Source organism: Gasterosteus aculeatus, chromosome 2 (assembly GCF_964276395.1).
Source record: "Gasterosteus aculeatus chromosome 2, fGasAcu3.hap1.1, whole genome shotgun sequence".
Lineage (NCBI taxonomy): Eukaryota > Metazoa > Chordata > Actinopteri > Perciformes > Gasterosteidae > Gasterosteus > Gasterosteus aculeatus.
Genome location: NC_135689.1, coordinates 2,977,677 through 3,003,705, shown reverse-complemented (window position 1 = coordinate 3,003,705; position 26,029 = coordinate 2,977,677). Strand labels below are relative to the sequence as shown.

Genomic DNA, 26,029 nt, shown 5'->3' with positions numbered 1-26,029 from the left:
CCTCCAGTGAACCCAATCGTCCTTATTACGCAACGGGAGAGTCAGCCGACGCACCAAGTGTTCATGAATCTGCTCACCTGACAGCTCGTCCACAGCCGGGAAGAGTCTGTGATGGGGGGAAAGGTCACGGGGGAACATACAAGGGGGTGGAAGCTGTGCAGAGGGCGGCTGTGGCAAGATTGAGATGGACTGAATAATGTCTGAGATGCTCGTTACTCTAAAACAGACCCCTAAAAATAAGGGGGGGAAAGTGTCTCATTTTTAAGTTCACGCTGTTTCTTCTGTTTGCCGCCCTGAGACGTCTTGGAGGAAGGAAACTTTCCAAAGTGTCAAATGCTGCACGTTCAATCATCTCCTTAACGTTGGAAGATTTCTTGTCAATTATAATTTGATAACGTAAATATAGTAAATTCCTTTGCAGACGCTAGTTACAGATTAAACTGTGATGTGCCTGTGCATTCACGGAGGGTTCTGTGGTGGCAACAGTTACCATGGGAATCTGCCCCCCACCCGCCCATCCGCCCCCTACCTTCTCTGTCAGAAAGAAAGCTGATATGTTGCGTTTAAGGTCACGTGTCAGCGCTCAAAATGCAGGATCACCAGACTGTGACAATGAAAGAACCAGATACTGTCAGAAGAACAAATCCACTCAGGAAAGATTCCAACTTCTAAACCACTTAAAACGTTTTATTACAGATAAGAAAGTTAAAACCAAAGTAACGAGTTCTTGTGGGCAAATCTTGATTGCGGTCTTGTCATATTCCGAGTGTCCCGTGGTTCTCCCACAGCCAGGCGTGATATTTGTTCAACATGTGATCTTCCGGTTTCACCTTTTGATGAAAAACGAAAACGAAAAAGCGTTCAAATATCGCGTGACGTGTCGTTCGTGGACGTCACAAAACGCAATGCAGACCCCCCCCCCAAAGGGACTCGCCTCTCTCCACTCCTCCACGCAGAAGATCCTGTACGAGTCGCTGCCGTACTTCCCGATGCCGTGCAGCTCGACGGGGCGGCGCCACGGTTTGGTCACGTATTCGTCTGCGCGGGGAGGAAAAGCACTTTTTCTGGCCGACGCCGTCGCTTCTTATCAGACCTAACCTGCAGCGGCAGCACGTTGAATGTGTCGCCCGAAAAACCAGCACACTCACCTGAGAAGCGTACGAGTGTTTTGGCCCTCAGCTCGTTCAGGCCGAGCGGCTTCATGAGGTCACAGAGGGGCCTCCAGTCGGCCCGCCGGGTCGCCTCTGCAGACGGGTAACGCTCAAAGAACTGCCACAGCACTGGTATGGCCATCTTGCCTGTATCGTTGAAGGAATAAAAGCCAGAATTCAGGGACGTTTGGTACAACACTGTGTGTGTGTGTGTGTGTTGGATCTAACTGACCACTGGTCTTGTTGAGAAAAATGGTGGCCACGAGGAGCCTCCAGGGGTCGTGGAAGAGGGTCTCCTGCACGAGGTTGTAGGGCGAGCGGGGGGGCGTCCACTTCCTGAAGGCCTTCCTCCTGGGGGGGCCGGGCCCTGTGTGCAGACGGGGTGCACGTCTCCTTAATGCAGAGGTGCGTTTGATGTCTTTGCTTCGTGTGGGAGAGGACACGTTCTAACGGTACCTTCTCTGAAGGGCTTCCTGCTGAAGTAGGGGCTGGTTTTCCGTTGGTCATCTTTGGACTCTGATCAGACAGGAAACATTTATTTATATTCATATATTTTCATGGAGAAGATTACGTGATCACAGACGAGGCAGGACAGCACACGCACCCCCCGAGCATATCATTTAATGTTGTCAACAATGTTATGCACACACGGAAATCTAGTAGATAATAAATGCTCTGCGGGACTCACACAGAGCCTTTGTTTTTGTTAAAAGAGAGAAAGAAAGTAAATGATAAAGAAATGACCACGTAGCAGAATTATAAATGAGGTGCTCTGAACTTTTATTACAGATTAAAAGAGTGGACTTGATCAGGTTTATTACTTGAAAACTGATCCTGCTTTAAATTATGGGACCTGAAATGGAGCAAATTTCACATATTGTGTAATAAGTTCCATTTCTTCTTGCATCCCCCTTTATCCGACATACCCCCCCTCACACTCCCTGTGAGTACAAAGACATTTGGTTAAAGAAAAACTGACCTGTTGACATCATAGTTATTACTTTTACACGAGGTGTGTACTCACTACTCCTCGGTGTGCGGCTCCCCTCCTCGCCCTCGGCCCGATGACCTCCGACCTCCGGCTCAGGATCGGTCTCTCTTCCTCGCCCGTCCTCGTCGTCCTCGCCATCCGCAGCAGGTTCAACCCTCAGCGTCGGGACGCAGGGCCTCCAGTCGGCCTCCTCGTCCCGGTGAGCTTCAGGAGGGTTTCGTCGCTCACCGCAGGGGGCCGGTCCGTGCAGCTTCGCCCTCGGCCGACCGGCCCCCCGAGGAGTCTCCCCTGGTCCCACTCCCTCCTCCTCCTCCTCCTCCTGCGCGGTGGACGGAGCGGCTCGTGTGCAGCTCTCGGCTTCTCCGTCTTCAGCATCCCTCCTGGCGAAGGAGGCGGGTCTCTCGGGTTCATTCGGAGGACGCGGCTCCTCTGTTGTCCCCTGTTGTCCATTCGCGTGTCTTTTCTGTCTCCCCCCGCGTTTCCCTCTGGCGGCGAGCACCTGTGACAGGGTGACCACGTCGTCCTTGGACGCGGTGAAATCAAAGAGTTTTATGTCTACGCTCCCTTCTCCGTCCTTGAGGAGGAAGGCGAGCAGAGACGCTCTGGAGCGGAACCTCTGTCCTCGGGGACTTTGCACGACAGAGAGAGAGAGAAAAAAATCAGTTGGACGCTCATCTAACAAAGCACTTGAGTCCCGGTTAAACAATGAGTCACCTTGTAATGCAGATGTCCACTTTGCCCGCTGTCTTGCCTGCTTTCCGCTGCCGGACCTCTCTGCTCCAGCCGAAGGGCAGCGTGGAAGCTCGCCGCGAGTCGTCACATCTGGGACTTTGGTTGTCGTCGCTGGTTTCCAGTCGGGTATCACAGCCGGTGCGTGCTTTTCCTCCCAGATCAGCAGCCATTGCTGGATCTTTACCTGAAATGATCATTCACACTGTGGCTGCAATGGACACTTGGAGGACGTCCGTCGTTAATGCAGCCTGATGTAAAGTATGCAAGCATCTAAACATCGTGGATCCAACGTAACAGCAGATGTTGAGTTTGAGTGCGTCATTCGCTCTCCGTGTTTCGGATGAGTTCTGAGACGTCAACACGGACTCGCCTCCACACCCGGAAGTAGCGAGCGAGTCCGAGTCTGCGCAGTGAGAACGAATCGTGAAGACGGAGCTTAGCTTGAAAAACCGACGAGCTAAAACAACCTGTTGATACGACCCCCGCCCCCCCCCAATCCGTACGGTTTGTTGTTAAAATAAAGAGAACGAGGTAGAGATGAGAGCCGTTCTAGCGTGGAAAGAAACCATTCGGGACCAATGGTGAGAGTCTGGACGTCCGGGTTGCGTCTGTCATGCCGCGATGTAACGCTAGGTGGTTAGCAACGGCGGTTGCTATGTAAACTAAAGACAGCCGGCTAAGGCTAGCTAGCATTAGCCCGCAGCAACTCTGTTAGCGTTCACAAAGGACAGATAATGTGTCAGGTTTACGATTATTGCATCTTATTTGTCATGGGAAATGTTTTCTCTACCAATAGTGTAGCTTGTCATCTTTGTTTCGGCACAATGCTAAGTTAAAGCTAACGTAAAGCTAGCTTAGCTTAGTTTGTTCTCGTTTATCTCGGATCGGATCTCCCTTGTTTCAGGAGCTAAAGCTCCTATTTTGCTTTCTTCTACTGACATAACGTAACATTTAATGTGTACTATCATTAGCTTGAATTATACAACCACATATATCTTAATATTGGCTTTATGAATACATTCGTATCGGGCTGTAACTGTAATGTATAGTTGGCAGTTGTTGTGGCAGCAATACGGATTAAAGGGTCGTTTGTTGTCATTATCAAATACAGGGCTGCACAACAAAATGCAGAGACGAACATTTTAAAAAAACAAAAACAAAGCGTGTGATTATTCCAGATGCAAATCTCTAGATATTCAGTTCACTATTATCAGGTGAGATAATCCTTCATTAGTCCCACAGTGGAGACATTTGCAAATCCTCTATATTGAGAACCTTGAGCCCACAGATATCTGTCATGTTTCCCCAATGTCTGACTTCACTGACAGGTTTGTTAATAACTGGAGGAACAAATAACCTCTTTTGCAGCATTTATGATCTTGCATTCAAGCCGGATGGCAGCCAACTCATCATCGCCGCAGGGCTTCGTGTCCTCGTAAGGCTTTTCCACGTTCGTTTGCCCAAGACCGATATATACATCCTTTCCTATTATATTATTTAATGTGTGATATTTTGGTTGCAGGTTTATGACGTAGCCGATGGAACTATTATCCAGCCTTTAAAAGGACACAAAGACACCGTGTACTGTGTGGCCTACGCTAAAGATGGTACTCGAGGGGCTTTTCATTTGTACACTACATTTTACTTTATAAGTCTTTTTTAGTTATCTTACTAACTCCTTTCTTCTACAGGTAAAAGGTTTGCCTCGGGGTCTGCTGACAAAAGCATCATCATCTGGACTTCTAAACTGGAGGGTATTTTGAGATACACGTGAGTGTTACCTTTTACTCATCACTCTATATTCACATAGCTGTATTTCTTGTTGCCCCAGTGGGCTTTACTGTCTGATCACATCCTCTGTGCCCAGGACCCTCACGCTGGTACAGGACAAGCTAAAACTATATCGATATCCCTTTACAGGATGGCAAGAGTGCAATGGATCGATATTCATGTGTACATAATTAACAGAATATAAATGCAACCTATTTATTTTGTACTATTTCTTCCCATCTTTTCATTTGTTCATGTGTAGTCACAATGACTCCATCCAGTGTGTTGCCTACAACCCTGTCACTCACCAACTAGCCTCCTGTTCTTCTGGGGACTTTGGTAAGTGCACCATGAGTCCACACTGCACTTAAATATCTTGTTCATAATGTACTATAAACATTAATATTTGAGTATATTTTTACTTTCTTAGGTCTTTGGTCACCGGAGCAAAAATCCGTGAACAAACACAAAGTGAGCAGCAAAATAACATGTTGTGGGTGAGTGAGCTTTGCACTTGTAACTGTCTACAACATGTAGTTTGCTTTAACGCGACACATTTATGCTGAAGGATTTCCGTTTGATTGAAGGTGGACAAACGACGGCCAGTACCTCGCCCTCGGCATGATGAACGGCGTGGTGAGCATTCGGAACAAGAACGGAGAGGAGAAGGTCAAGATCGAGCGTCCAGGAGGCTCCTCGTCCCCCATCTGGTCCATAGTCTGGAACCCCTCAAAGTTAGCACACATCACAAAAGAAAATCACACGGCTCTTTATCTTCACCCATTTGTATCGGATTTAATGCCCCCGCACGCACTCATTCAAGTGAAACAATGTCGCTGGGATTTTAAGAAGCGATGTGCTGTTGGGAGTCCGTTGCCTTTGAGGTGAATAGCTCGTGTGGGACCAGTAGGTGGCAGCAGTCAGCCAGGGAGTATTGGAAGTCTTTCTGCTGTCCGTGTCCCTTGATGCCGCCTGCAGTCAAAGTGAGGAAGACAACTGTAGCCATGACAGAGGACTGCTGAACAGGTTCATTAAGAGAAAAGAGGCCAGAGAGGAGAGACGACGCTCCAGATATATTTATTTAACAAAGACAGTCCCGTTGAGATTTCAAATGTAAAACAGCGAGGCCAATGAAAAGTGTCTGTTCTGCCGCGGGGGATTCAGTGTGTCGAGCGTGGACGCTTGCAGAGACACCGAGGCTAACTGTAAATGACAAGGATTAAAGACAAATGCAAAGTCACGATAAGCACATTTCAAATCCGGATACAGCTTAAATATTTCATTTGTCATCGTTACCTAAACAACCAAAGTCCCAACGGTACCGTGTGTTGACAGAAGTGCTCATGCCGGAGGTCGTTGTCGTTGTGTGCGTTCACAGGGACGAGCACAATGACATCCTGGCTGTGGCAGACTGGGGTCAGAAGCTGTCCTTCTACCAGCTCAGCGGAAAGCAGGTGAACACCGCAGGATCCATCCATGTCCCTCAGACGGAGCCCAACACGGGGACTTTGCTAGAATACACAATACATGCACGGTCCCACTTGTGCGACATGTTCTAATAGAACCCACTTCAAACTTCTCAACTTCAAAATCGTCTCAGTGTTTGTGCCGTCACTTGCTTTAGCAATACGTTGTTAATACTGTTAATCGGTCCAAGATATGTGCTATTGGGAACCCGTAACTGAGTAGAAGACCGGCATTTCCTGTTGTAATAAGCCTGTCAGGCTCTATTGAAACCATAACAGTACATTGGAAGTGATCCCGCTATGCTCTAATCCCCCCCCCCCCCCCACTGTCCTCCCTTAGGGCTTTATTGTAATTATAGACAAATATGCATTGTTCATTACTCTGCCGCTGGCTCACATATTGTCATTGGCTTTTTTTTATTTAAGTGAACACTGTGGTTTGATTACAGCACCAGGAACTGTTTGCAATAAAAGAGAAGAGCTTTGAGTGAGGAGAAACAGACGCGCGGAGTCGAGGGGGACTGATACGCTGCGCATGTTGTCTTTGAACGTTAAGACAATAGAGAACCTTTTATGTGTACCGTTTGAAGGGAACGCACAAAGGGATGAGTGTACTCCGGACTTTGATGTGAGACGGTGGGAGGTGCTGGCCCAGACCCCCCCCCCCCCCCCCCCCCCAGGCAACAAACATACTTTTCATTCTTCGGGTTCTCTCTCTCGGTCTCCCTCAGATCGGCAAAGACAAGACTCTCACCTACGACCCTTGTTGCGTCAGCTACTTCTCCAAGGGCGAGTACATCGTCCTGGGGGGCTCCGACAAACAGGCGTCCCTCTACACCAAAGACGGCGTGCGGCTCGCCACCATCGGGGAGCAGAGCGCCTGGGTGTGGACGTGCCGGGTTAAGCCCGACTCCAACTTTGTGGTGGGTTCCTCAGAAATGATCCCCGAGTTTTAGGTAATCGAGGATGTCAGAGCGAGAAGAGAGGTGAGGAAATGTAATGCAAAACGCCGATGATGCTCAGACCTTCTATCCAGAGTGTCAGTCTGCATTTGATACGCGAGTCATTTCATTTAACACTAACACCTTTAGCCTTTTTTTCTTGCTTTGGCTATATTTAGCTGAAAGTGATGGGGAATACAGGAGAGAATTGGCTGCTGGCACATTCTCTCGGTTCTACTGTGTAGATGCTTTAGCAACAGGAACATTTTCCCACTCTTTCAGTCTTTTCTTAGAGGCGTTAATAGGATGCACCGCTACATTGTTATCTCCTCTCTAGGTGTTGGGCTGCCAGGATGGGACCATCGCCTGCTACCAACTTATCTTCAGCACAGTTCACGGCCTCTATAAGGACCGCTACGCGTACAGAGACAGCATGACTGATGTCATCGTCCAGCACCTCATCACCGAACAAAAAGGTGTGCGTTTGCTTTAGCTGCGGGATATTTAGTTAATAATAGAGGTTGTTAATGGGTCTGTCATAGTTTGTTTGGGGTTCTCATTTCAAACTTCATATAGTAGAGGAGTTTTTATGAAGGTGAAATCTCATTATTATCACCATCATCATCAATTTGAGTTTTTTCACATATAGCGAGAGCAGCATAACCGGAGCAAAAATGAATTCTACAGAATGCATTGGCGAAGACAATAACACTTATGTGTCGTGCCCCCTCTCTCCTTTCATTTCCTCCGCTCCCTAGTACGCATAAAGTGCCGCGAGCTGGTGAAGAAGATCGCCATCTACAGAAACCGCCTGGCCATCCAGCTGCCCGAGAGGATCGTCATCTACGAGCTCTACTCGGACGACTCCTCGGACATGCACTACCGGATCAAGGAGAGGATCTGCAGGAAGTTTGAATGCAACCTGCTGGTGGCCTGTTCCCAGCATATCATCCTGTGTCAGGTCAGAGGAGATAATGTTGCGCGGGGGAACGCTCATGAAAACAAACTGTCCTGAACACTCCAACTTCAATTTGATGACTTAAAACGCCTCGCCCGCTTCTTCTGGGGGTCTTTTTGTGTTTTCGGGTCTTTCTTAATGTAATGATACAAGCAGTTTCCCCCGTGTTCTGCCTGTCAGACTAAATCGTGCTGACCCGAAGTGTCACTCTGCTTTTCCGTAAATGACACTAATGCACACTTGACAGATTGCGCGAGAGGCCGTCGAGACATTTGAGAACTATTACCACGATGGAAGCAGAGTGAGTCAGTGTTTAGCCACTCGATACCAGCCCAAACAGCCCGGCCAAGAATGAAAACATCTCGCGATTGCTGCTTCTCCAGATGTTTCTGCCCGGTCTGCAAAAGCCTCCAGCTGTGCTCGCGCTCCGCAGCCTTCCGTCTCGGCTCCCTCAGCCGCCATTCAAACTGGATGCAGCCAGAGAGTTTGCTGAACCAGCGGGGGTCTCTGGGGGCTCCTCTTCCCTTTCTCCTCTCTGTCTGTTTGACAGAGGCTGGAAGGGAGGAGGAGCAGCCGTGACACCGAGGTTATTTCCTTTTTTTAAATCTGTCTGTGTGCGACAGAGGTGCTTCAGATCTCCCTGCGTTTCATGCCTCAGACAGCTTTCAGACCGTATAAATGGGCTGTGCTTGCGCGGCTCTGTCAAATCCAATCATTGTTCGCCTTTTAGAGCCGCAGAGCTTTGCCACACCGGGCGAAGAGCTGGTAGGCCTTTTCTCTGGGCATGTTGTTAAATGAGGTACGGCGCGTGATTAACCGAAAAATACAGCAGAACATAATCGAGTCGACACCGGAGGAGTCAGTGTTTCATGTGCTAAATGTAATTGTGGTCTCACCTCGCCCGCTGCGCTCCGCAGGAGAAGCGCCTGCAGTCCCTGTCCTTCACCAGCGTCAAGGAGAAGGAATGGGTGATGGAGTCTCTAATTCGATACATCAAAGTGATCGGGGGTTCGCCAGGCAGAGAGGGCCTATTAGTGGGCCTAAAGAACGGTGCTGTGAGTATTTTGGGGGAAATGCAGCCCCCCCCCCCCCCCCCCCCCCTCCCTCATTAAGTAACCCTTGGCAATGACACCCGTGCACACCGGCCAGCTCAGACCCCCGCTCAGATTTGTTCTCCGCCCCCCCTCCCCCCCCCCCCCAATCGTCGTCTCGGCGACGCAGATCCTGAAGATATTCGTCGACAACCCGTTCCCCATCACGCTGCTGAAGCTGTCCACCTCCGTGCGCTGCCTGGACATGAGCGCCTCCCGCAGCAAGCTGGCTGTGGTGGACGAGCACAACACGCTGCTGGTCTACGACATCGTCAGCAAGGAGCTGCTCTTTCAGGTCAGCGGGGGAGGGAAGGGGGGGGAGAAACACGCGTGTGTAATAGTTTGCGTTGGGTCACATTTACCCGGCTGGTCTGTGTCCCGCAGTCACCTCTGGAACTTGCCCCGTCGCCCCCCGCTGTTCTTACCCTGACCTACCCTCTCTCTCTCTCCCCCCGCGCCCCCCTCGTAGGAGCCTAATGCCAACAGCGTGGCCTGGAACACCCAGTGTGAGGACATGCTGTGCTTCTCTGGCAACGGGTACCTCAACATCAAGGCCAGCAACTTCCCCGTCCACCAGCAGAAGATGCAGGGCTTCATGGTCGGCTACAACGGCTCCAAGATCTTCTGCCTCCACGTCTACGCCATGTCGGCCGTGGAGGTGCCTCAGGTGTGTGGCGTGCCGTCAGGCCCCCCCCCCCCCCCCCCTGTCCCCCGTCCCGGTCCCGGAGGCGGAGCCTGTGTCCCATGTGGCTGACGAGTATCAAATATGATTGATGAGGATGTTTGTTTGTACGACCAAGACAAAAATGACCTGGACGGAGGGTTTCCAGTTGCCGTCTTCCTGTTTATCGATTAGTCCGCTTGCTCTGCTCAGTCGGCCCCCATGTACCAGTACCTGGAGAGGAAGATGTATAAGGAGGCCTACCAGATCGCCTGTCTGGGCGTGACCGACAGTGACTGGAGGGATTTAGCCACCGATGCCCTGGAGGGACTCGACTTCGACACCGCCAAGAAGGCCAGTGACACACCCGCACACACCGTGATTGTGATCGACCGGCCGGTTTTGCTGCTCTAAGCTTCACAGAATCATAAAAGCGTACAAATGGCAACAACTTCCTGCGGATGTGAGGACAGTACCGTGATTTCAGTGTTGATTTGAAATGGAAAAAACCCAGAACATCCTCTAAATAATCTCCTGTCTTATTTGCAGGCCTTCATTAGAATCAGAGACCTGCGCTACCTGGAGCTCATCAACAGCATCGAGGTGAGACACGCTATTGTGTACAGCCGAGCTCACTCGCAAAACCCCTGTAATGATTTCTGCTCCAACAGGAGTCGACATCATTACGTTTATCCACGGCAGAGGGAACGCTCGCTCAATCACAATTATTAATGGTCCTCATACCTTTAATTGCAGTGCTTTGCCCGGAGCTACACTTAAAAAGCTCTCGAGCAAGTGAGGAACGTGCATCCTTAATGACCTCCTCGGGCCCCGAATACACACACCCACACAAACAAAGGACACACACACACACACACACACACGGGACAATACTCATGCAGAGCAAAGTCTTTTTCAGCTTTGTGTCTGGAGATTGTGCTCCTCTCTCATGACGAAGGGGGGAATATTGTGTGCGTGTTCGGTTACGTGACATAAATGTTTATTGTCTGATATAAACATTTTATTTGTTGTCTTTTCCCGTGGTGACTGATGGGGCCGTAGGTTTAGTGTTCCTTCAGAGCCGAGGCTGATTGCATCCTGCGAGCCAAAAGTATTTAGTGACCTCTGTGTGGTTTTATTATTTTGTGTTATTTTGTACGTGCATGCCAGTGTGTACCCCCGCACACGTGCCAGTGTTTGTGTCCACTGATTTGCAGGAGAGGAAGAAGCGGGGCGAGAGCGACAACGAGCTGTTCCTGGCAGACGTCTACGCCTACCAGGGGAAATTCCACGAGGCAGCGCAGCTCTACAAGCGCAGCGGCCACCAGCACCGAGCTCTGAGCATGTACACTGACCTGCGGCAGTTTGAGTACGCAAAGGTGATCAAAGCATCGATCGACACACACACACACACACACACACACACACACACACACACAGACGTACCTCAGTATGGATGCGGACAGCGACACCTGGAAAGCTCTGTGTGTTTAAGGGTTGTAGAACATGTGTTTTTCTTCATGCACAGTTGTGCCAAGTTGGGGCCCCCCGTCCCCCCGCCTCCCCTTTACCGTCTGTCTTTCATCTCCACATATATCATCTGATCAGGGCACACACACACACACACACACACACACACACACACACACAACGTGCTCTTGCAGACGTCCTCCACGCGGGGAACTTGCACACATAGTTAGAGATGGAAATGGAGCACAAAAGGAGAGAAATCAGCCGAGCGTCTGCTTTTTTCTTCAACGTTGATCACTTTGATGAGGAGGCCATTTGGAGTTGAGGCAGATTCCTGCTTTATCGTGTTTACACGCGGGGAGGGCTTTGATGGTTTGCGTTCGCGTTGCCGGAGCGGACGACACCACTGCGCCCCCCCCCCCCCCCCCGTGTGTTTGTGTGTGAATCAGATTGTGTGTGTGTTTGATGTGGCTGTTGTATATTTATGTGGCCGTGTGGCCATCTGGTGCTCCAGGCTGCTTGTTTTAAGGTGGGACGGACACCGGAGGGCCAGCCGACCTGCTGTTTGGATCACCCTCTGCCCCCCCCCGTCCCGGCCGTGACCCACGCGGTTCCGGCTGTCCGACCCCGGACGCGTCTTTGCCGCCTGATATCAAACAGACGTTTTTAGTCTGACGTTGCCTCACAGCCAATCGATTACCAATCGCAAGAGAACTAAATGTACAAACCTAACATCGTTTTAAATCAACAAGTGACTTGTTGCCATGACTACATTCTTTGCGTCATTTAAAGAGTGGAGCTGAAAAAGAAAATAAACAGGACGTAACCTTGGATGTGGCGAGTAATATAGAGGCCACACGCCCAAAGCGTAATTAAAGGGAAAAGTATTATTTACAAGGTGAAACTCACTCAATCATTGTAATTCTCCCAAATAGACCCGGCGTGTATTATTTAACCATTTGTAACCATGTGACTGCTGTGACTTTGTCGCAGGATTTTGTTGGAGCGACGGACCCGAAGAGCTCTCGCATCCTGATGACCAAGCAGGCCGACTGGGCGAGGAGCAGCAAGGAGCCGCGGGCGGCGGCGGAGATGTACCTGTCAGCGGGGGAACATCTCAAAGCCATCGACCTCATCGGGGAACACGGCTGGGAAGACATGTAGGTCGTTCTAGATCCGTCCTCCAACACGGCAGTTACTCCCTTTTAACCTTTTCTAATGCGGCTGGAGATTTGTGTGCGTGATTTTCCCAAAAGCTTCAAAGGCCAGCTGAAATACTTCTTTGAATAATAAAAATGGCCCTTTTTTCTAGTTAATGTCTGAACAAAAGAAGTTAATATGATTAGAAGTGTTCACACTTTTTGCTCGAGCAGCGGGGAACTCGCTCTTTTACTTTCTCGGTATCTTCAGTCCAGACATTATTGAATACTCTTAAGATCAGTGGAATAAGGGGAATTAATCTATTTTACATTCATTAATCAAGTCAAGCGGAGACCCGTCATTTTAAAACCTATTTTAAAACAAATCATCTTTTGAAAATGGACTGATGCAGACCAAACGTTTGACACAAGAGGCTCTTTGCATCCAGTTTTGAAATAAAGATTTAAATTTACATAGATGACTGAGAAGCCACTTTTTACTGATGGGGAAACACAAGTTAGTTATTGTCTTCATGTATCCTATGCTATGATAGATGATGCATAGGGAGTTATTACTTTTACATTAGCTTGGCTCACTGATGAGCCCGCTGAGTGGCTCCACACTATGAACACTGCAGAGTCAGCCTGTGACCCCGACCGGCTTCTATTCTTGTCTTTTTGTTGCGTTCATTCGAGGGTGTTTCTGCTCTCTCTGCATCCCTCTGCGCTCTCACGCAGGCTGATCGACATCGCGCGAAAGCTGGACAAGGCGGAGCGGGAACTGCTGGCCAAGTGTGCGCTCCACTTCAAGCGGCTGAAGCACCACGGCTACGCCTCGGAGACCTACTCCAAGATGGGAGACCTGCAGGCCCTCGTGCAGCTGCACGTGGAAACCTGCCACTGGGAAGAGGTGCGACACACGTAACGCACACAGGGGAGGCACACCTGCTCCGCTCATCATGGCCTGTACACGTGTATATTTATATATATAGAACGTACCGAGATAATCCTATAGGTGCAATGTGAACCTCGCCGCGCTGAATAAACCTGTCATCGTAAACCGCTTGATGCTCGTAGCTCGAGAAGTATTTTATCTATCCGACCACGGCTGAATGCAAACAACAAAAACACGTCTGCTGGATGTTCTGCACTGAGAAAGTTACACACACACACACACACACACACACACACACACACACTACCCAGAGCTAATCATCCAGCTTTTGGATTTCTCTGAATCCATGCCCACATAACGATTACCGAGTTAGAAGCATAAAAACGCTCTACCGCACTGTTAGAGCATCAGCTTAACGCTCCATTCTGCTTCCAATCAAATTCCTCCATCGGGGGGGGGGGGGGGTGAGGGGGGGTCGTGCTGCCTCAGACAAGGAGGAGATCTTGCCTTTCTTTAATCCATCTGTGCTCTTTAATCGAGTTAAAGGCGTTTCAGAGATGCACTTGCATGCTGAAACAGAAGAGCCTAAAAACAGAGCATCGGATCCCGATCTCGGGCGTCGGAGGACGGCTTCCTGCGGTTATTTATTTCATCCTCAGAGAGAAAAGCAAAAAGGGAGGGAGGCCGAGGTCGAGGGAACTGTTGGGCTTCAGGTGCCTCACTGGGGGAGGGGGGGACGCATGGCTCTATGACCACGTATTTGGCTCTGGGCTCAAAGGCCTGAGACACACACACACACACACACACACACACACGGGCTCTGGCTCTTTTGTGTGTGTTTCTTGGCTCAGGTCCGTAGCACAGGGCGTTTAGACGAATCATAACGTGTGTCCACGGCGCCCTTTAACGGCTCTTCACGTGCTGTCATTCAAAAAGTGCGAGTTGTAACTGAGCGTGAAATCAATCCGTGAACGGCGCTCGCTAGTGACGCGGCACCCGCGGCGTTTTGACTGGAAGTCGTGTGTGTGTGTCTTTGAGTGATGCACGTTCCCCCCCCAGGTAATAAACCTTCAGCCAGTCGTGACCTCTCTCTCGGGCCGGATTGGTCCGGACGCTGCGCTCAACTCAACTCCTCACGACTCTCCTCTTTGCTCTCGCCTGTCTCCCCCCCCCCGCCCCACCTCCTCAGGCCTTCTCGCTGGTGGAGAAGCACCCCCAGTTCAAAAACCACGTCTTCGTGCCGTACGCCCAGTGGCTGGCGGAGCACGACCGCTTTGAGGAGGCGCAGAAAGGTGAGTTTGCGTCGTTGCACGTGGACGCGTGGAAGTGTGGCCGGTCGTCCGTATTTCGCTGCGTAATCTGACCCTCTTTGCCCGCCGGCCCGACACCAGAGCTACGAGCGGCTCTGATGATGATTAGCGACTGTAACCATAGTTATAATCAGCTCATAGATTTATAATTATGATCTCAGCGGGCGTATTTCCTCCCTCGTACATAATCTCCCCTCTGCAGTGAACTCACGACGGGCTGATTGTGTTGCAGCTCGCCGACGGGGCCCCGCGTTCTGCTGATTGTGTGTGTTTTGGTGACGCAGTATTGTGTTACTGGATTAACTGTAATCGAGTCTGGAGGTTCCAGTCTGTCTCGTGTCCGCTCGCTGCGGGCGCATACTTTTTTTGGGGGGGGGCCCTTGAAGCTGAAACGTGCTTCTCGGGAGGTTTTTATTGGCTCTGGTGCATTTTTTCATCATCACCTAAGAGCTTACTCACTATTTCCTTTCTACAGATGTCTTTAGTTTGATGATTCTCCTCATCCCGGTTTAATTCATCCCATTTCTTTGAAAAAACACGTCTAAAGAATGTTGCAAACATTACCGAGCTGCTTTCTGTTCCTGGCCTACACGTCGTTAATGCATGTCAGGGCTGCATTACTGCGGGGGTGGGGGGGCGGGGGGGGGGGGCTGCTTCCTCGCAGTAACCAACAGCAGCTGAGTGTGGTTTTTATCCACTTAAGTAGACTGATAAATATTTGCCACTAATATGTCCTGACCCCCACTGTGGTTGCAGGGGCAGGGTCACTGGAAGGGGTGGAGGTAGTTGGGTGGGGGCAGGGGGGGGGGGTCGACTCCCTAAAGCTGCCGCTAATTACCCTCTGATGGGAACATGAAGAATATTACAGGCGCTTATTATTAGGGCTTTGCAGTCAAAGTGCTTCGCTCTTTGATATTCGGGAGGAAGAAAACTTTTAGTTGTGTGTGTGTGTGTGTGTGTGTGTGTGTGTGTGTGTGTTTCATGTAGGTAGTAAAATCCGATTGTGTCGAAAAAGGCAGCTAATCTCGAGTGATTCTTTCCAGATGTGACTGTAGACGAACACATTTGTTTAAACTTTTTGTATTATGACCTCAACTTTCATAAACAAGCATGATTGCTGTTGTACTTTATATTATTTACATGACGGAGTCTGTAGAAGCTGGTTCTTTCCTCCTTTTTTAAAACCAACGCTCAGTTCAAACAAAAAAGGAGCATTTCCCACTCAAACTGAAACGTCGTTTTAAATAAGTAAGTTAGCACATTACTTGATGTATTACTTGGTGTCAAATAACGTCTGGGAGGCACAGTGCTAAAAACGCTGCAACAACGACGCCACAAACGATCCATCAATCACCACTTCTCTCGCTCTCTCGCCCTGCGCAGCATTCCACAAGGCCGGGCGACAGAACGAGGCCGTTAAAGTCCTGGAGCAGCTTACCCACAATGCAGTGGTGGAGAACCGGTTCAACGATGCAGGCTACTATTACTGGATGCTGTCCATGCAGTGTATGGACATCGCCAGAGGTGAGATCAACCTTCCCGGTAACCATTTACGATGGTCCGTCGTCCCCTCCTTATCCATCGGGCTCCGTCCACCTCGCGTGTTTTTAACCCTGAAGCAGAAAGCGAAGACCAGAGGGACGAAATGCTGAAGAAGTTTGAGCGCTTTCAGCATCTGGCTGAGCTCTACCACGTCTATCGCTCCATCCAGCGCTACACGGTGAGAACCGCACACCGCGTCAGCCCCAATCATTCATAGCCAGACCAGAGTGGGGGGGAGCCATTTGATTGGCTGTCAGACTGACAGCTCTGGGAAGCGTTCCCCGCTTTGTGGTTCAGGTTTCGGTTTGTGAAACATGTTCATGTTCCGCATTTAGAATCTATAACTGACGGCCCGCTGCGGTTCTGCTCATCAACTCGGCTTTCCTGTGGCCGCGCTGTGGCGCTGACAGGAAGCAGGTCTGCGTCTGCGAGATCGCTCAGTCGGCTGCAGAAAACCGCTGAAGAGTTGGGGAAGTTGCGTTCGGGTCGGGGCCGCTGAGCGATCTTCAGAACCATCATCATCAAACCTTTTACGTACAAGTTGCTACAGCGCAGAACGGGTCGCGGTCCAAAATGTGGTCACCTCCTGCAACCTTTACTGATCCCTATCACCGTGGCAACCAGCTGCTTGATTGATCACGATGACTATTTCGACAATGGTCTTCTCCATTGCGCCCCCCCCCCTCTCTCCCACAGCCGTAACCCACTTACAAACAAGCAATCTCTGGTTATGAGCACTCCATGTGGAACCTGGCCTGTGTCAGTGTCATCAGTCTGTTGTTTCAGCCCCCCCCCCTCCGACCCCCCAGGCAATAGAGACGCATCTGTGTGATCCAGACCAGGCGGGCACTGATGATTTAGATTATCAACTTTTGTGATTACGTGCCGCTAACGATTGCTCTCACAAATGCATGTTTCCCTTTGCACACAGAGAGAGACAGAGACGAGTAGCCCTGTGTGTGTGTGTGTGTGTGTGTGTGTGTGTGTGTGTGTGTGTGTGTGTGTGTGTGTGTGTGTGTGTGTGTGTGTGTGTGTGTGTGTGTGTGTGTGTGTGTGTGTGTGTGTGTGTGTGCGCAGCCTGCCAGATGTAGTCATGTTTCAACCTAAACCCAAGCAAGCTGCGACTGAAAACGGGAAACAATGATGAGAAGAAACTCTGCTTCTCACGGGACTCAAATATCAATCTCCGGGATCAAAGTCCTGAATTTGATCCGTTCAACTAAAACAATCTATTCCGTCCACATACTGCTGATGTTGTTGTTACTGGACTCTACAAAGATGTTTAGATCCCTTCTTTTGGACTGTTTTTACTCTCCAGGACGAGCCCTTCAGCTCCCACATGCCTGAGACGCTCTTCAACATCTGCAGGTTCCTCCTGAACAACCTGGCCAAGGACGTTCCGCCGGGCATCTCTAAAGTGTATCCTTCCATTTGAGAAAGTAGTCCTCCCAACCGAGCCAAAGACATTTTTATTTATTTGTGGGGTCGTTCTTCTCACGGACATTCACACTGTGAAATCAAGCCTGGCAGAGACGGGGGGTGATAATGTGTCGGGGGGGGGGGGGTAGAAAACGGAAGAGTTGATGCCACAGCGGAAACCAGGCTGCTGCAGAGGGAAAGAAAAGGGGTGATGAGGAGGAGGAGGAGAATGTTCTTCCTTCTCCAAACAAAATGCTGTGATTAGTGAACTTTGTGCCGACGGATACTCGCACTAAACAATGCGCTTTAATTAGAAATGGAACGCACACAACGCCACACAGACGGAATCCAATGCAGCCACACGCACACGCGTGTGAGTATAGGAGGAAGGAAATCCCGCCCTGTGAGGAGGAAATCAGCCTGAGCAGCTGGGATCCTCTCTGATTTGTTCCAGTGCTTAGAATCGTAGACCGAGTCGAGATGCTTTGGACTCCATCTGAACAATAAGTCACAATGTGACAGAAAAGCCGCACCGAACCAGTTCCTCCATACGAGGACGTGCATCTATCAGCAGAACTGTGTGTGTGTGTGTGTGTGGGCGGAGCTGGAGAGTCGCTGAGTGGAGAGGAGAGGAGAGGTGGTGGTGAGTTTGAGAGGTGATGGAGGAGTGCCAGCGTGGAGCCGCTGCAAATTACTGACCTGTCATTACCACTCTCCGTATGAACACAAATAAGCAACGACTCCCTCGACTCACTCGATCACAAACAACAGGCTTGTATAAGGACGCACACACACACACACACACACACTGACACACACACACACTGACACACACACGTGGTGTTACTCCAGAGGCGTTCAGCCAGAGCTGCTGGCTCTGCACGGCTCTTGTTCTACTCTTTTAAGTTGTAGAAATAAAGTAATCGCAGTCGTGCACAAAAGTGAAACTGTTTCCCCTTAAAGAAACGCCGGGTTCTGAATGACGCATCGACAGCTGTCGATGCGTCATTCTGTTCGCCTCTCATCAGTCTTCCTCAACCGTGGTCATCAGCAACACGTTGTACGCGTTGGCCAAGCAGAGCCGCAGACTGGGCGCGTATAAACTCGCCAGGTATTCCTACGAGAAGCTGCAGGAGCTGCACGTTCCGTCTCGCTTCCAGGACTCGGTCGAGCTGGGCAGCCTGAACATCCGCTCCAAGCCGTTTCACGACAGCGAGGTGTCATCTCTGTGTGTCTGCATATGCATATATATATATACATCTTTAGTGCCCTGTGCAGGTTCTCACCTCCCGTGTGTGTTTGCTGCAGGACCTGATCGAGGGCATGATGTGCTACCGCTGCTCCACCAACAACCCCCTGCTGAACAGCCAGGGGAGCGTGTGCATCAACTGCCGGCAGCCTTTCATCTACTCGGCCTCCTCATACGGTCAGCGACACGCCGACGCGCGGCGCTCCCACGGTAACCCGCTCCCACGGTAACCTGCTGTGTCTTCCTTTTTGGGCCTGCAGAGGTGCTGCCCCTGGTGCAGTTCTACCTGGAGGAGGGAGTGGGGGACGAGGAGGCCGTGTCTCTGATCGACCTGGAGGTCCCGCCCGCGGATCGGAGGGACGCGCGCTGGCAGGACGTGGACCACGGCGGTATCCTTTGATCGGCCCGGGCCGCGTCACTCCGTGTGTTCGCGTGGCGATTTTTCCGAGCCACGGTGTGAATTATTGAGAGAGGCTGCATCTCTGCTCCGCACGTGACCCGCCCCTCCCCTTGTGACGCCTCTAAGAAGCTGTTTAGTCTGTGCTGGCCCCGATCCTGCGCTGGTAGGGTAAGCTGTCAGGGCTAAGTCATCTCAGCTCTCGAGCTAATAGGGTTAGCAAGGCTCTCCTGTCTCGTCTTAATGACACTAACCCTCCGGGAGCCGTAGCCACGGCGCGGGGATTAACCTGCATTAGCCGCAAGGCACTCAAGGGCACCGAGGTCTTCACAGCCACCGGGTGACTGACGGGCGCGTCCCGTCAGCATTTTAAACTGGATCATTTGACGTGGTGTGGAAAGTGTGGTACAGGGGAAAAAAACAACAACAAATGAAATGCGGTGTTGTTCTTAAAGCCCAATCAGAGCTGCAGACGTTGAGGATGAACGAGGGCTTGGACGACGCTGAGGAAGACCCCTTTACTGCCAAAATGAGCTTTGAGGTGGGGCCAATTAAATATTCCAACCACCTGGGCAAGCCAGCTGGAGCGGGTAGAAAGGACGGGGCTCATAGTGTGTGTGTGTGTGTGTGTGTGTGTCCCAAGCAGCAGGGGGGCTCGACCTTTGTCCCCGTCAAGGTGGGTCGCCCGGCGCTGCGCTCCATGAGCAGGAGGGACGTCCTGATCAAACGCTGGCCCAGGCCGCTCAACTGGGAATACTTCCGCTCCCTGCTGCCCGACGTGAGCATCACCATGTGCCCCACCTGCTTCAAGGTACGAGCGGAGCCCACGCTGCTGATCACACGTCTCCGCTCTGATTCGCTCAGCTTTTGCGTTTTCATTCCTTCGCAGATGTTCCACAGTGAGGATTACGAGCTCCTGGTGCTTCAGCACAACTGCTGTCCGTACTGCCGCAGACCCATCGATGAGCAAAACTGAGCCACCCGAAGCGGAAGAAAAACATTCGTCCTCGTGATTTCTGCCCGTAGACAGTTTGTCATAATTGTTTTGTATTGCAATATATCTTTTTTGTTGTTGTGATACCCTTTGTGTTTTCCTCCGAGCTTCATCAGCTCTTAAGATTAGCGGCGTGTCCTCTGAGGACGGTGGTCATTAGCGTAGTGTAAGAAAGTGCACCATCAGCCAATGAGATTACCTTAATCTGTCACTGATTACATCATGGCGTTGGAAGGAGCATGCCTGTACAATGTAAAAGAAAACGCTTTTAAAACGGAATGAAAGATTCCAACAAAAGGGTCCCACAGACTCACAAACTGAAGCTTCTCTCCACGTTCCATAACACGTCATCTGTTGTTTACTCGTGAAAATGTTTTTTTTTTATATTGCCAGAAAGGGGAAATAAATAACTTTGGTACTTTTTGTTACACTGGTATTAACTTCCTGCCACTTGCATCAGGGAAGAGCAGCACGCGCCACCGACTGATTGCTCAAAAGGCTTCGAGTGTTCTCTGCATTATGCAGCGGTCACAGATTAGCCTTTCACCGATGCAAATAAGACATTTCCTCTGTTGTCGGTCCACTCCAGCGACGGCCGCTTCCACTCTGCGATTGTCATTCTGATGGCGGTAATGGCGGGTTCGAGGTAGCCACGGCCGTGACCTCTCCCCTTGAGAGTGCTGAACACACCGCGCAGCTATTTCTGGAGTTTTCTCCCGTAATGCCGCTCGTTTGTGAGAGAGGGAGCTTGAGATTGAGCGTCCTAATTCCATCTCCGCTAACGCCCCGCTCCGTGCGAGTCCCTTAATCCGACCGGCTTGTTAAAAGGTGCTGCATCACTTCGGGGGGCTCCAGAACACATCTTCCTTCCAACGGACCCATCGTCTCCCAGCTGTTCCCCGCTTGAGAAGAACCACAGGCGGTTTATTCTAGCGTTGAGGTCTCGAAATCACCGAGCGTCAGCCATGAACGGCACAGAAGGACCAGACTTCTATGTCCCCATGTCCAACCGGACCGGCTTGGTCCGCAGCCCGTTCGAGTACCCTCAGTACTACCTGGCCGAGCCCTGGAAGTACTCTCTCCTGGCCGCGTACATGCTGTTCCTCATCGCCACCGCCTTCCCCGTCAACTTCCTCACGCTCTACGTCACGGTCCGAAACAAGAAGCTGAGGAACCCTCTGAACTTTGTGCTGCTCAACCTGGCGGTGGCCGACCTCTTCATGATCGTGGGGGGCTTCACGGTGACCCTCTTCACCGCCCTAAACGGGTACTTCATCTTAGGGGTCACCGGCTGCAACGTGGAAGGTTTCTTCGCCACTTTGGGAGGTAAAATTAAGTATCTAAGTATCAAATGCTTGAATTGACACGCGGATGACTTATTACTGTAATTCTGAGAATTTAGTGGGAATGCTTCAAATCTCTGATCTGAATAAGTGTAATATTGAGTCAATGTGTGCTGTATTTACATGGCAGGGGAGATCGCTCTGTGGTCTCTAGTGGTTCTGGCTGTAGAGCGCTACGTTGTGGTCTGCAAGCCAATGAGCAACTTCCGCTTCGGGGAAAAACACGCCATCGCCGGCCTGCTGTTCACGTGGATCATGGCCATGACCTGTGCTGCCCCCCCTCTGCTCGGATGGTCCCGGTAATCTATGTTCATGTTTCTAGGCTGTGCTTTGCAGGCTTTAAAACCTTATCAACCATCCTGGTAAACCACTTCAGAGGTGACCTTCAGCCCGCTTCCTCTGGGACGCGTGTGTGACGGTATCGACACGTGTGTGACGGTGTCGATCGTTGTTGTGCGTGGACGCAGGTACATCCCGGAGGGGATGCAGTGCTCCTGTGGCATCGACTACTACACCCCCAAGCCCGAGATCCACAACACCTCGTTCGTCATCTACATGTTTGTCCTCCATTTCTCCATCCCCCTCTTCATCATTTTCTTCTGCTACGGTCGCCTTCTCTGCACTGTGCGAGCGGTAAGACTCTTCCTCTTCTCTCACAGAGCCGAGTCCCCGGAGACGGGAGGGATTTAGTGGCTCAAGGACACTTCAGGAGGGCAGAGCATTGCCAACATGGCAGCTTATACCCGGGTCCTCGAGCTCAAGGGCAGTCCGCCTGCTCGCAGGGCCGTCCTGATGCCCTTGTTAATGACAACATCAATAATGTATCAGTCATGGATATTTAAAAGAATGATGCTCACATTTATCATTGGAGCATTATCATTTGTTAGACTGGCAACTTAATGACAGACCTTAAGGGGGCAGAACATGAAAAAATCCAGCCATATTTCTTTTGTGGGCTGCCTACATTAAAAGAAAACATTTGCATCAACAAGCCCTTTTCCTCTGTCCTTCACTGGCTCATTAGAAGGCATCGCGCCGAGTATCGACACCCGAGGCCTAAGAACTACATTTACCACAGAGTGGAATTTTTCCCGTTCTTAATTTTCAGTTGGTTGCATCCTGCAACCTCGCCACTAGATGGCGCTAATTCATACTAACAGACCTTTTAAAGAGACGGCCGCCAGAACGAGGTGGGAGTAATCGCTGTAATATGAGCTGGACAAAAAGTAACAGTCTAAACATGTTCTAGTAGGAACTCAAAATACCCGTATGTACCTGAGCGTGAGCATAATACGTCGTTCAAACTGAGCTATGAACTTATAATATTAATCCGGGAGTCCTGGATATGTAACTATATTATTTTAAAACTTATGAATGTTGTGTTAACAACAACTTGGTTCTGCTGCTCCCATGTGGCCAGAAAAAAAAGTATTATTGTGTAAATTATTACATTCTCAGGCTGAAATTCAACCCTTAAATTATTATTATAAATGATGTAAGGCTTAAGATGTGAAAGATTAGCTGTAAACTGTTGATACATACAGATACAAACCTTCAAGAGCATGAGAAGACCCAAATAACTATAACTAATAAGTGTTGATTAAAGGTCGGGGGTCCGATCCCGGCGCTGATGACCCGTTAGCCCTTCGGAGAGTTAATAACTGTCTGTCGCTAGGCTGCAGCCCTGCAGCAGGAGTCTGAAACCACCCAGCGAGCGGAGAGAGAGGTGACGCGTATGGTTGTCGTCATGGTGATCTCGTTCCTGGTGTGCTGGGTGCCCTACGCCACGGTGGCCTGGTACATCTTCGCCAACCGAGGAACCGAGTTTGGACCCGTGTTCATGACCGTGCCGGCCTTCTTCGCCAAGAGTTCTGCTCTGTACAACCCAGTCATCTACATCCTGTTCAACAGACAGGTTATTCATACGGTTACTGCATGCTATACTATGACTCTTTATTACTGCATGCTATACTATGACTCTTTTACTACATGCTATACTATGACTCTTTTACTACATGCTATACTATGACTCTTTTACTACATGCTATACTATGACTCTTTATTACTGCATGCTATACTATGACTCTTTATTACTGCATGCCATACTATGACTCTTTTACTACATGCTATACTATGACTCTTTTACTACATGCTATACTATGACTCTTTATTACTGCATGCTATACTATGACTCTATTACTGCATGCTATACTATGACTCTTTATTACTGCATGCTATACTATGACTATTACTGCATGCTATACTATGACTCTATTACTGCATGCTATACTATGACTCTATTACTGCATGCTATACTATGCCTCTATTACTGCATGCTATACTATGACTCTTTTACTGCATGCTATACTATGACTCTTTTACTGCATGCTATACTATGACTCTTTTACTACATGCTATACTATGACTCTTTTACTACATGCCATACTATGACCCTTTATTACTACATGCCATACAATGACCCTTTATTACTACATGCTATAATATGACTCTATTACTACATGCTATACTATGACTCTTTATTACTGCATGCTATACTATGACTTTTTATTACTGCATGCTATACTATGACTCTTTTACTACATGCTATATGACTTTCTATTACTGCATGCTATACTATGACTCTTTTACTACATGCTATACTATGACTTTCTATTACTGCATGCTATACTATGACTCTTTTACTACATGCTATACTATGACTTTCTATTACTACATGCTATACTATGACTCTTTTACTACATGCTATACTATGACTCTTTTACTGCATGCTACACTATGACTCTTTTACTACATGCTATACTATGACTTTCTATTACTGCATGCTATACTATGACTCTTTACTACATGCTATACTATGACTATTACTGCATGCTGTACTATGACTCTATATTACTACATGCTATACTATGACTATTACTGCATGCTATACTATGACTCTTTTACTACATGCTATACTATGACTTTCTATTACTGCATGCTATACTATGACTCTTTTACTACATGCTATACTATGACTTTCTATTACTACATGCTATACTATGACTATTTTACTACATGCTATACTATGACTCTTTTACTGCATGCTACACTATGACTCTTTTACTACATGCTATACTATGACTCTATATTACTACATGCTATACTATGACTATTACTGCATGCTATACTATGACTCTATATTACTACATGCTATACTATGACTATTACTGCATGCAATACTATGACTCTATATTACTACATGCTATACTATGACTATTACTGCATGCTATACTATGACTCTATATTACTACATGCTATACTATGACTATTACTGCATGCTATTGTCTTATATTTCAATGACATTCTGTACTATGACGTTTTCTCATTTTGACGTTAATCTCAACTATGATTTTATTTTTAATACGACATAAAACAGAGTTGCCTTTGGTGACATACTATTCTATCATTGCTCAGATCAATAAGCAAAACTGTCACTGAGATTCTTCTTCTTTCCTGCCTGCAGTTTAGAAACTGCATGATCATCACCATATTCTGTGGAAGAAATCCTTTTGGAGACGACGATGGCACCTCTGTTTCCACCTCCAAAACTCAGACTTCGTCCATCTCATCCAGCCAGGTGGCCCCCGCTTGACACCTCCCATGTCCCATCTGTCCTCGCTCACCTCGGGACCGGCCGCTGCCGAGCGGCACTGTGTTCCACTGGCCGATCCTCTTGACCCTCTCCGTGTGTCTTCGCTACACCAACACAACCCCACATTTGGTGGGACTGACAAACTGAACAGCCAGCATGTGTATTTTCAATCCATTTAATCATGGAAAGTGTTCAGCTGGCTGCACAGAGTGGAACCTGGCATCAAGGGGGGTGTCGCCCATGTGATTATCCAGCTGACCGCATTCCAAGCTCCCCACCACCCACCCAAACACTCACCATGCCACACCAGTTCATCCACATCCATTGTTCTTCCATGTAATTGCAGCTATACATGTCCCCATAATGCGCTTCAAAAAATGCACGTTAGTTTATTAATTATATTTATATATATATTTATTTTTAAGGCATCTGGTGGGCCTGTCCTCTGGTCTTGGTGTTGTTGGCTCTTGGCATCGACTGAGTGACTGAATGTAAACAGATGGACCTGGAAAGAGCCTCTGCAGGGAGATGTTCTGCAAGAGAGTGGCTGTAGTGGAGGGTTGTGTTTGTATGAATGAGATGTGGGGGGGGGGGCATTATTTAGATTGTTGTGTAAAGGCAAGAATCTTGTGGAAGTTGTTCTGTGTCCTGCAATAAAAACTAAAGCTAGAATGTGTGCATGGATTCTTTTCCCTAACTGGCATCCTAAGGACTTTTACAAGGCTTTCTGAGAAGTTCCAGATGCTGCTCTTTGTGCTTTTGGGTGGCGGGCCAGAGCTTAATGGTTGTCAAATGTTCAAAGTGTCTATGCTGTAACACATTGTAGAAATCAGGAACTTTTGAGAAAAAGTACAGCAC

The 26,029-nt window shown here is 49.2% G+C and overlaps 3 protein-coding genes and 1 long non-coding RNA gene across 6 annotated transcripts; 2 read left to right on the top strand and 2 right to left on the bottom strand.

Annotated features, from left to right (window-relative positions):
• Positions 1–666: 666 nt before the first annotated feature.
• On the bottom strand, positions 667–3,308 carry mbd4 (methyl-CpG binding domain protein 4). Of its 2 annotated transcripts, none has more exons than XM_040170187.2 (7): positions 2,857–3,308; positions 2,176–2,771; positions 1,608–1,667; positions 1,384–1,518; positions 1,149–1,298; positions 935–1,038; positions 667–830 (listed from the first exon to the last, which is right to left on the bottom strand). In XM_040170187.2, exons 1-7 carry the CDS (start codon positions 3,069–3,071, stop codon positions 756–758), a joined length of 1,335 nt encoding a protein of 444 aa, XP_040026121.2. In that variant the 5' UTR covers positions 3,072–3,308; the 3' UTR covers positions 667–755. The 2 variants fall into 2 exon arrangements, with proteins under 2 accessions (XP_040026121.2, XP_077939100.1); XM_078082974.1 differs by having other exon boundaries at positions 1,387–1,518; positions 2,857–3,081.
• On the top strand, positions 3,274–20,604 carry ift122 (intraflagellar transport 122 homolog (Chlamydomonas)). 2 transcript variants are annotated; one of them, XM_078082895.1, is made up of 29 exons: positions 3,274–3,455; positions 4,243–4,309; positions 4,397–4,481; positions 4,566–4,644; positions 4,907–4,983; positions 5,075–5,141; positions 5,232–5,378; positions 6,023–6,098; positions 6,842–7,033; positions 7,389–7,527; positions 7,810–8,012; positions 8,927–9,064; positions 9,231–9,395; positions 9,570–9,767; positions 9,975–10,115; positions 10,311–10,364; positions 10,979–11,140; positions 12,225–12,391; positions 13,109–13,280; positions 14,455–14,557; positions 15,959–16,099; positions 16,198–16,295; positions 17,436–17,536; positions 18,588–18,753; positions 18,845–18,962; positions 19,046–19,174; positions 19,647–19,723; positions 19,829–19,993; positions 20,072–20,604. In XM_078082895.1, exons 1-29 carry the CDS (start codon positions 3,412–3,414, stop codon positions 20,156–20,158), a joined length of 3,558 nt encoding a protein of 1,185 aa, XP_077939021.1. In that variant the 5' UTR covers positions 3,274–3,411; the 3' UTR covers positions 20,159–20,604. The 2 variants fall into 2 exon arrangements, with proteins under 2 accessions (XP_077939021.1, XP_040048107.2); XM_040192173.2 differs by having other exon boundaries at positions 16,195–16,295.
• On the bottom strand, positions 5,706–6,081 carry LOC144383761 (uncharacterized). The gene is made up of 2 exons (XR_013451197.1): positions 5,941–6,081; positions 5,706–5,847 (listed from the first exon to the last, which is right to left on the bottom strand). It is a non-coding gene; the product is annotated as an uncharacterized LOC144383761 (long non-coding RNA).
• Positions 20,605–20,750: 146 nt separating the features above from the next.
• On the top strand, positions 20,751–25,843 carry exorh (extra-ocular rhodopsin). Its single transcript, XM_040192176.2, has 5 exons — positions 20,751–21,502; positions 21,650–21,818; positions 21,987–22,152; positions 23,195–23,434; positions 25,043–25,843. The coding sequence occupies exons 1-5, from the start codon at positions 21,142–21,144 to the stop codon at positions 25,169–25,171; spliced, it is 1,065 nt and encodes a 354-aa protein (XP_040048110.1). The 5' UTR covers positions 20,751–21,141; the 3' UTR covers positions 25,172–25,843.
• Positions 25,844–26,029: the final 186 nt, after the last annotated feature.

Bases quoted from the DNA above. Each gene is read 5' to 3' on its own strand.
- mbd4 (XM_040170187.2), bottom strand. From the start codon at position 3,071: ATGATCATTTCAGGTAAAGATCCAGCAATGGCTGCTGATCTGGGAGGA. The intron at 1,668-2,175 runs GTGAGTACACAC...CTGTCTGATCAG, and splicing joins GAGCCGCACACCGAGGAGTA to AGTCCAAAGATGACCAACGG. The intron at 1,299-1,383 runs GTCAGTTAGATC...TCAACGATACAG, and splicing joins TTTTCTCAACAAGACCAGTG to GCAAGATGGCCATACCAGTG.
- ift122 (XM_040192173.2), top strand. From the start codon at position 3,412: ATGAGAGCCGTTCTAGCGTGGAAAGAAACCATTCGGGACCAATG. The intron at 8,013-8,926 runs GTCAGAGGAGAT...TGCGCTCCGCAG, and splicing joins AGCATATCATCCTGTGTCAG to GAGAAGCGCCTGCAGTCCCT. The intron at 19,724-19,828 runs GTGGGGCCAATT...TGTCCCAAGCAG, and splicing joins CTGCCAAAATGAGCTTTGAG to CAGGGGGGCTCGACCTTTGT.
- exorh (XM_040192176.2), top strand. From the start codon at position 21,142: ATGAACGGCACAGAAGGACCAGACTTCTATGTCCCCATGTCCAACCGG. The intron at 21,503-21,649 runs GTAAAATTAAGT...TTTACATGGCAG, and splicing joins TTTCTTCGCCACTTTGGGAG to GGGAGATCGCTCTGTGGTCT. The intron at 21,819-21,986 runs GTAATCTATGTT...GCGTGGACGCAG, and splicing joins CCTCTGCTCGGATGGTCCCG to GTACATCCCGGAGGGGATGC.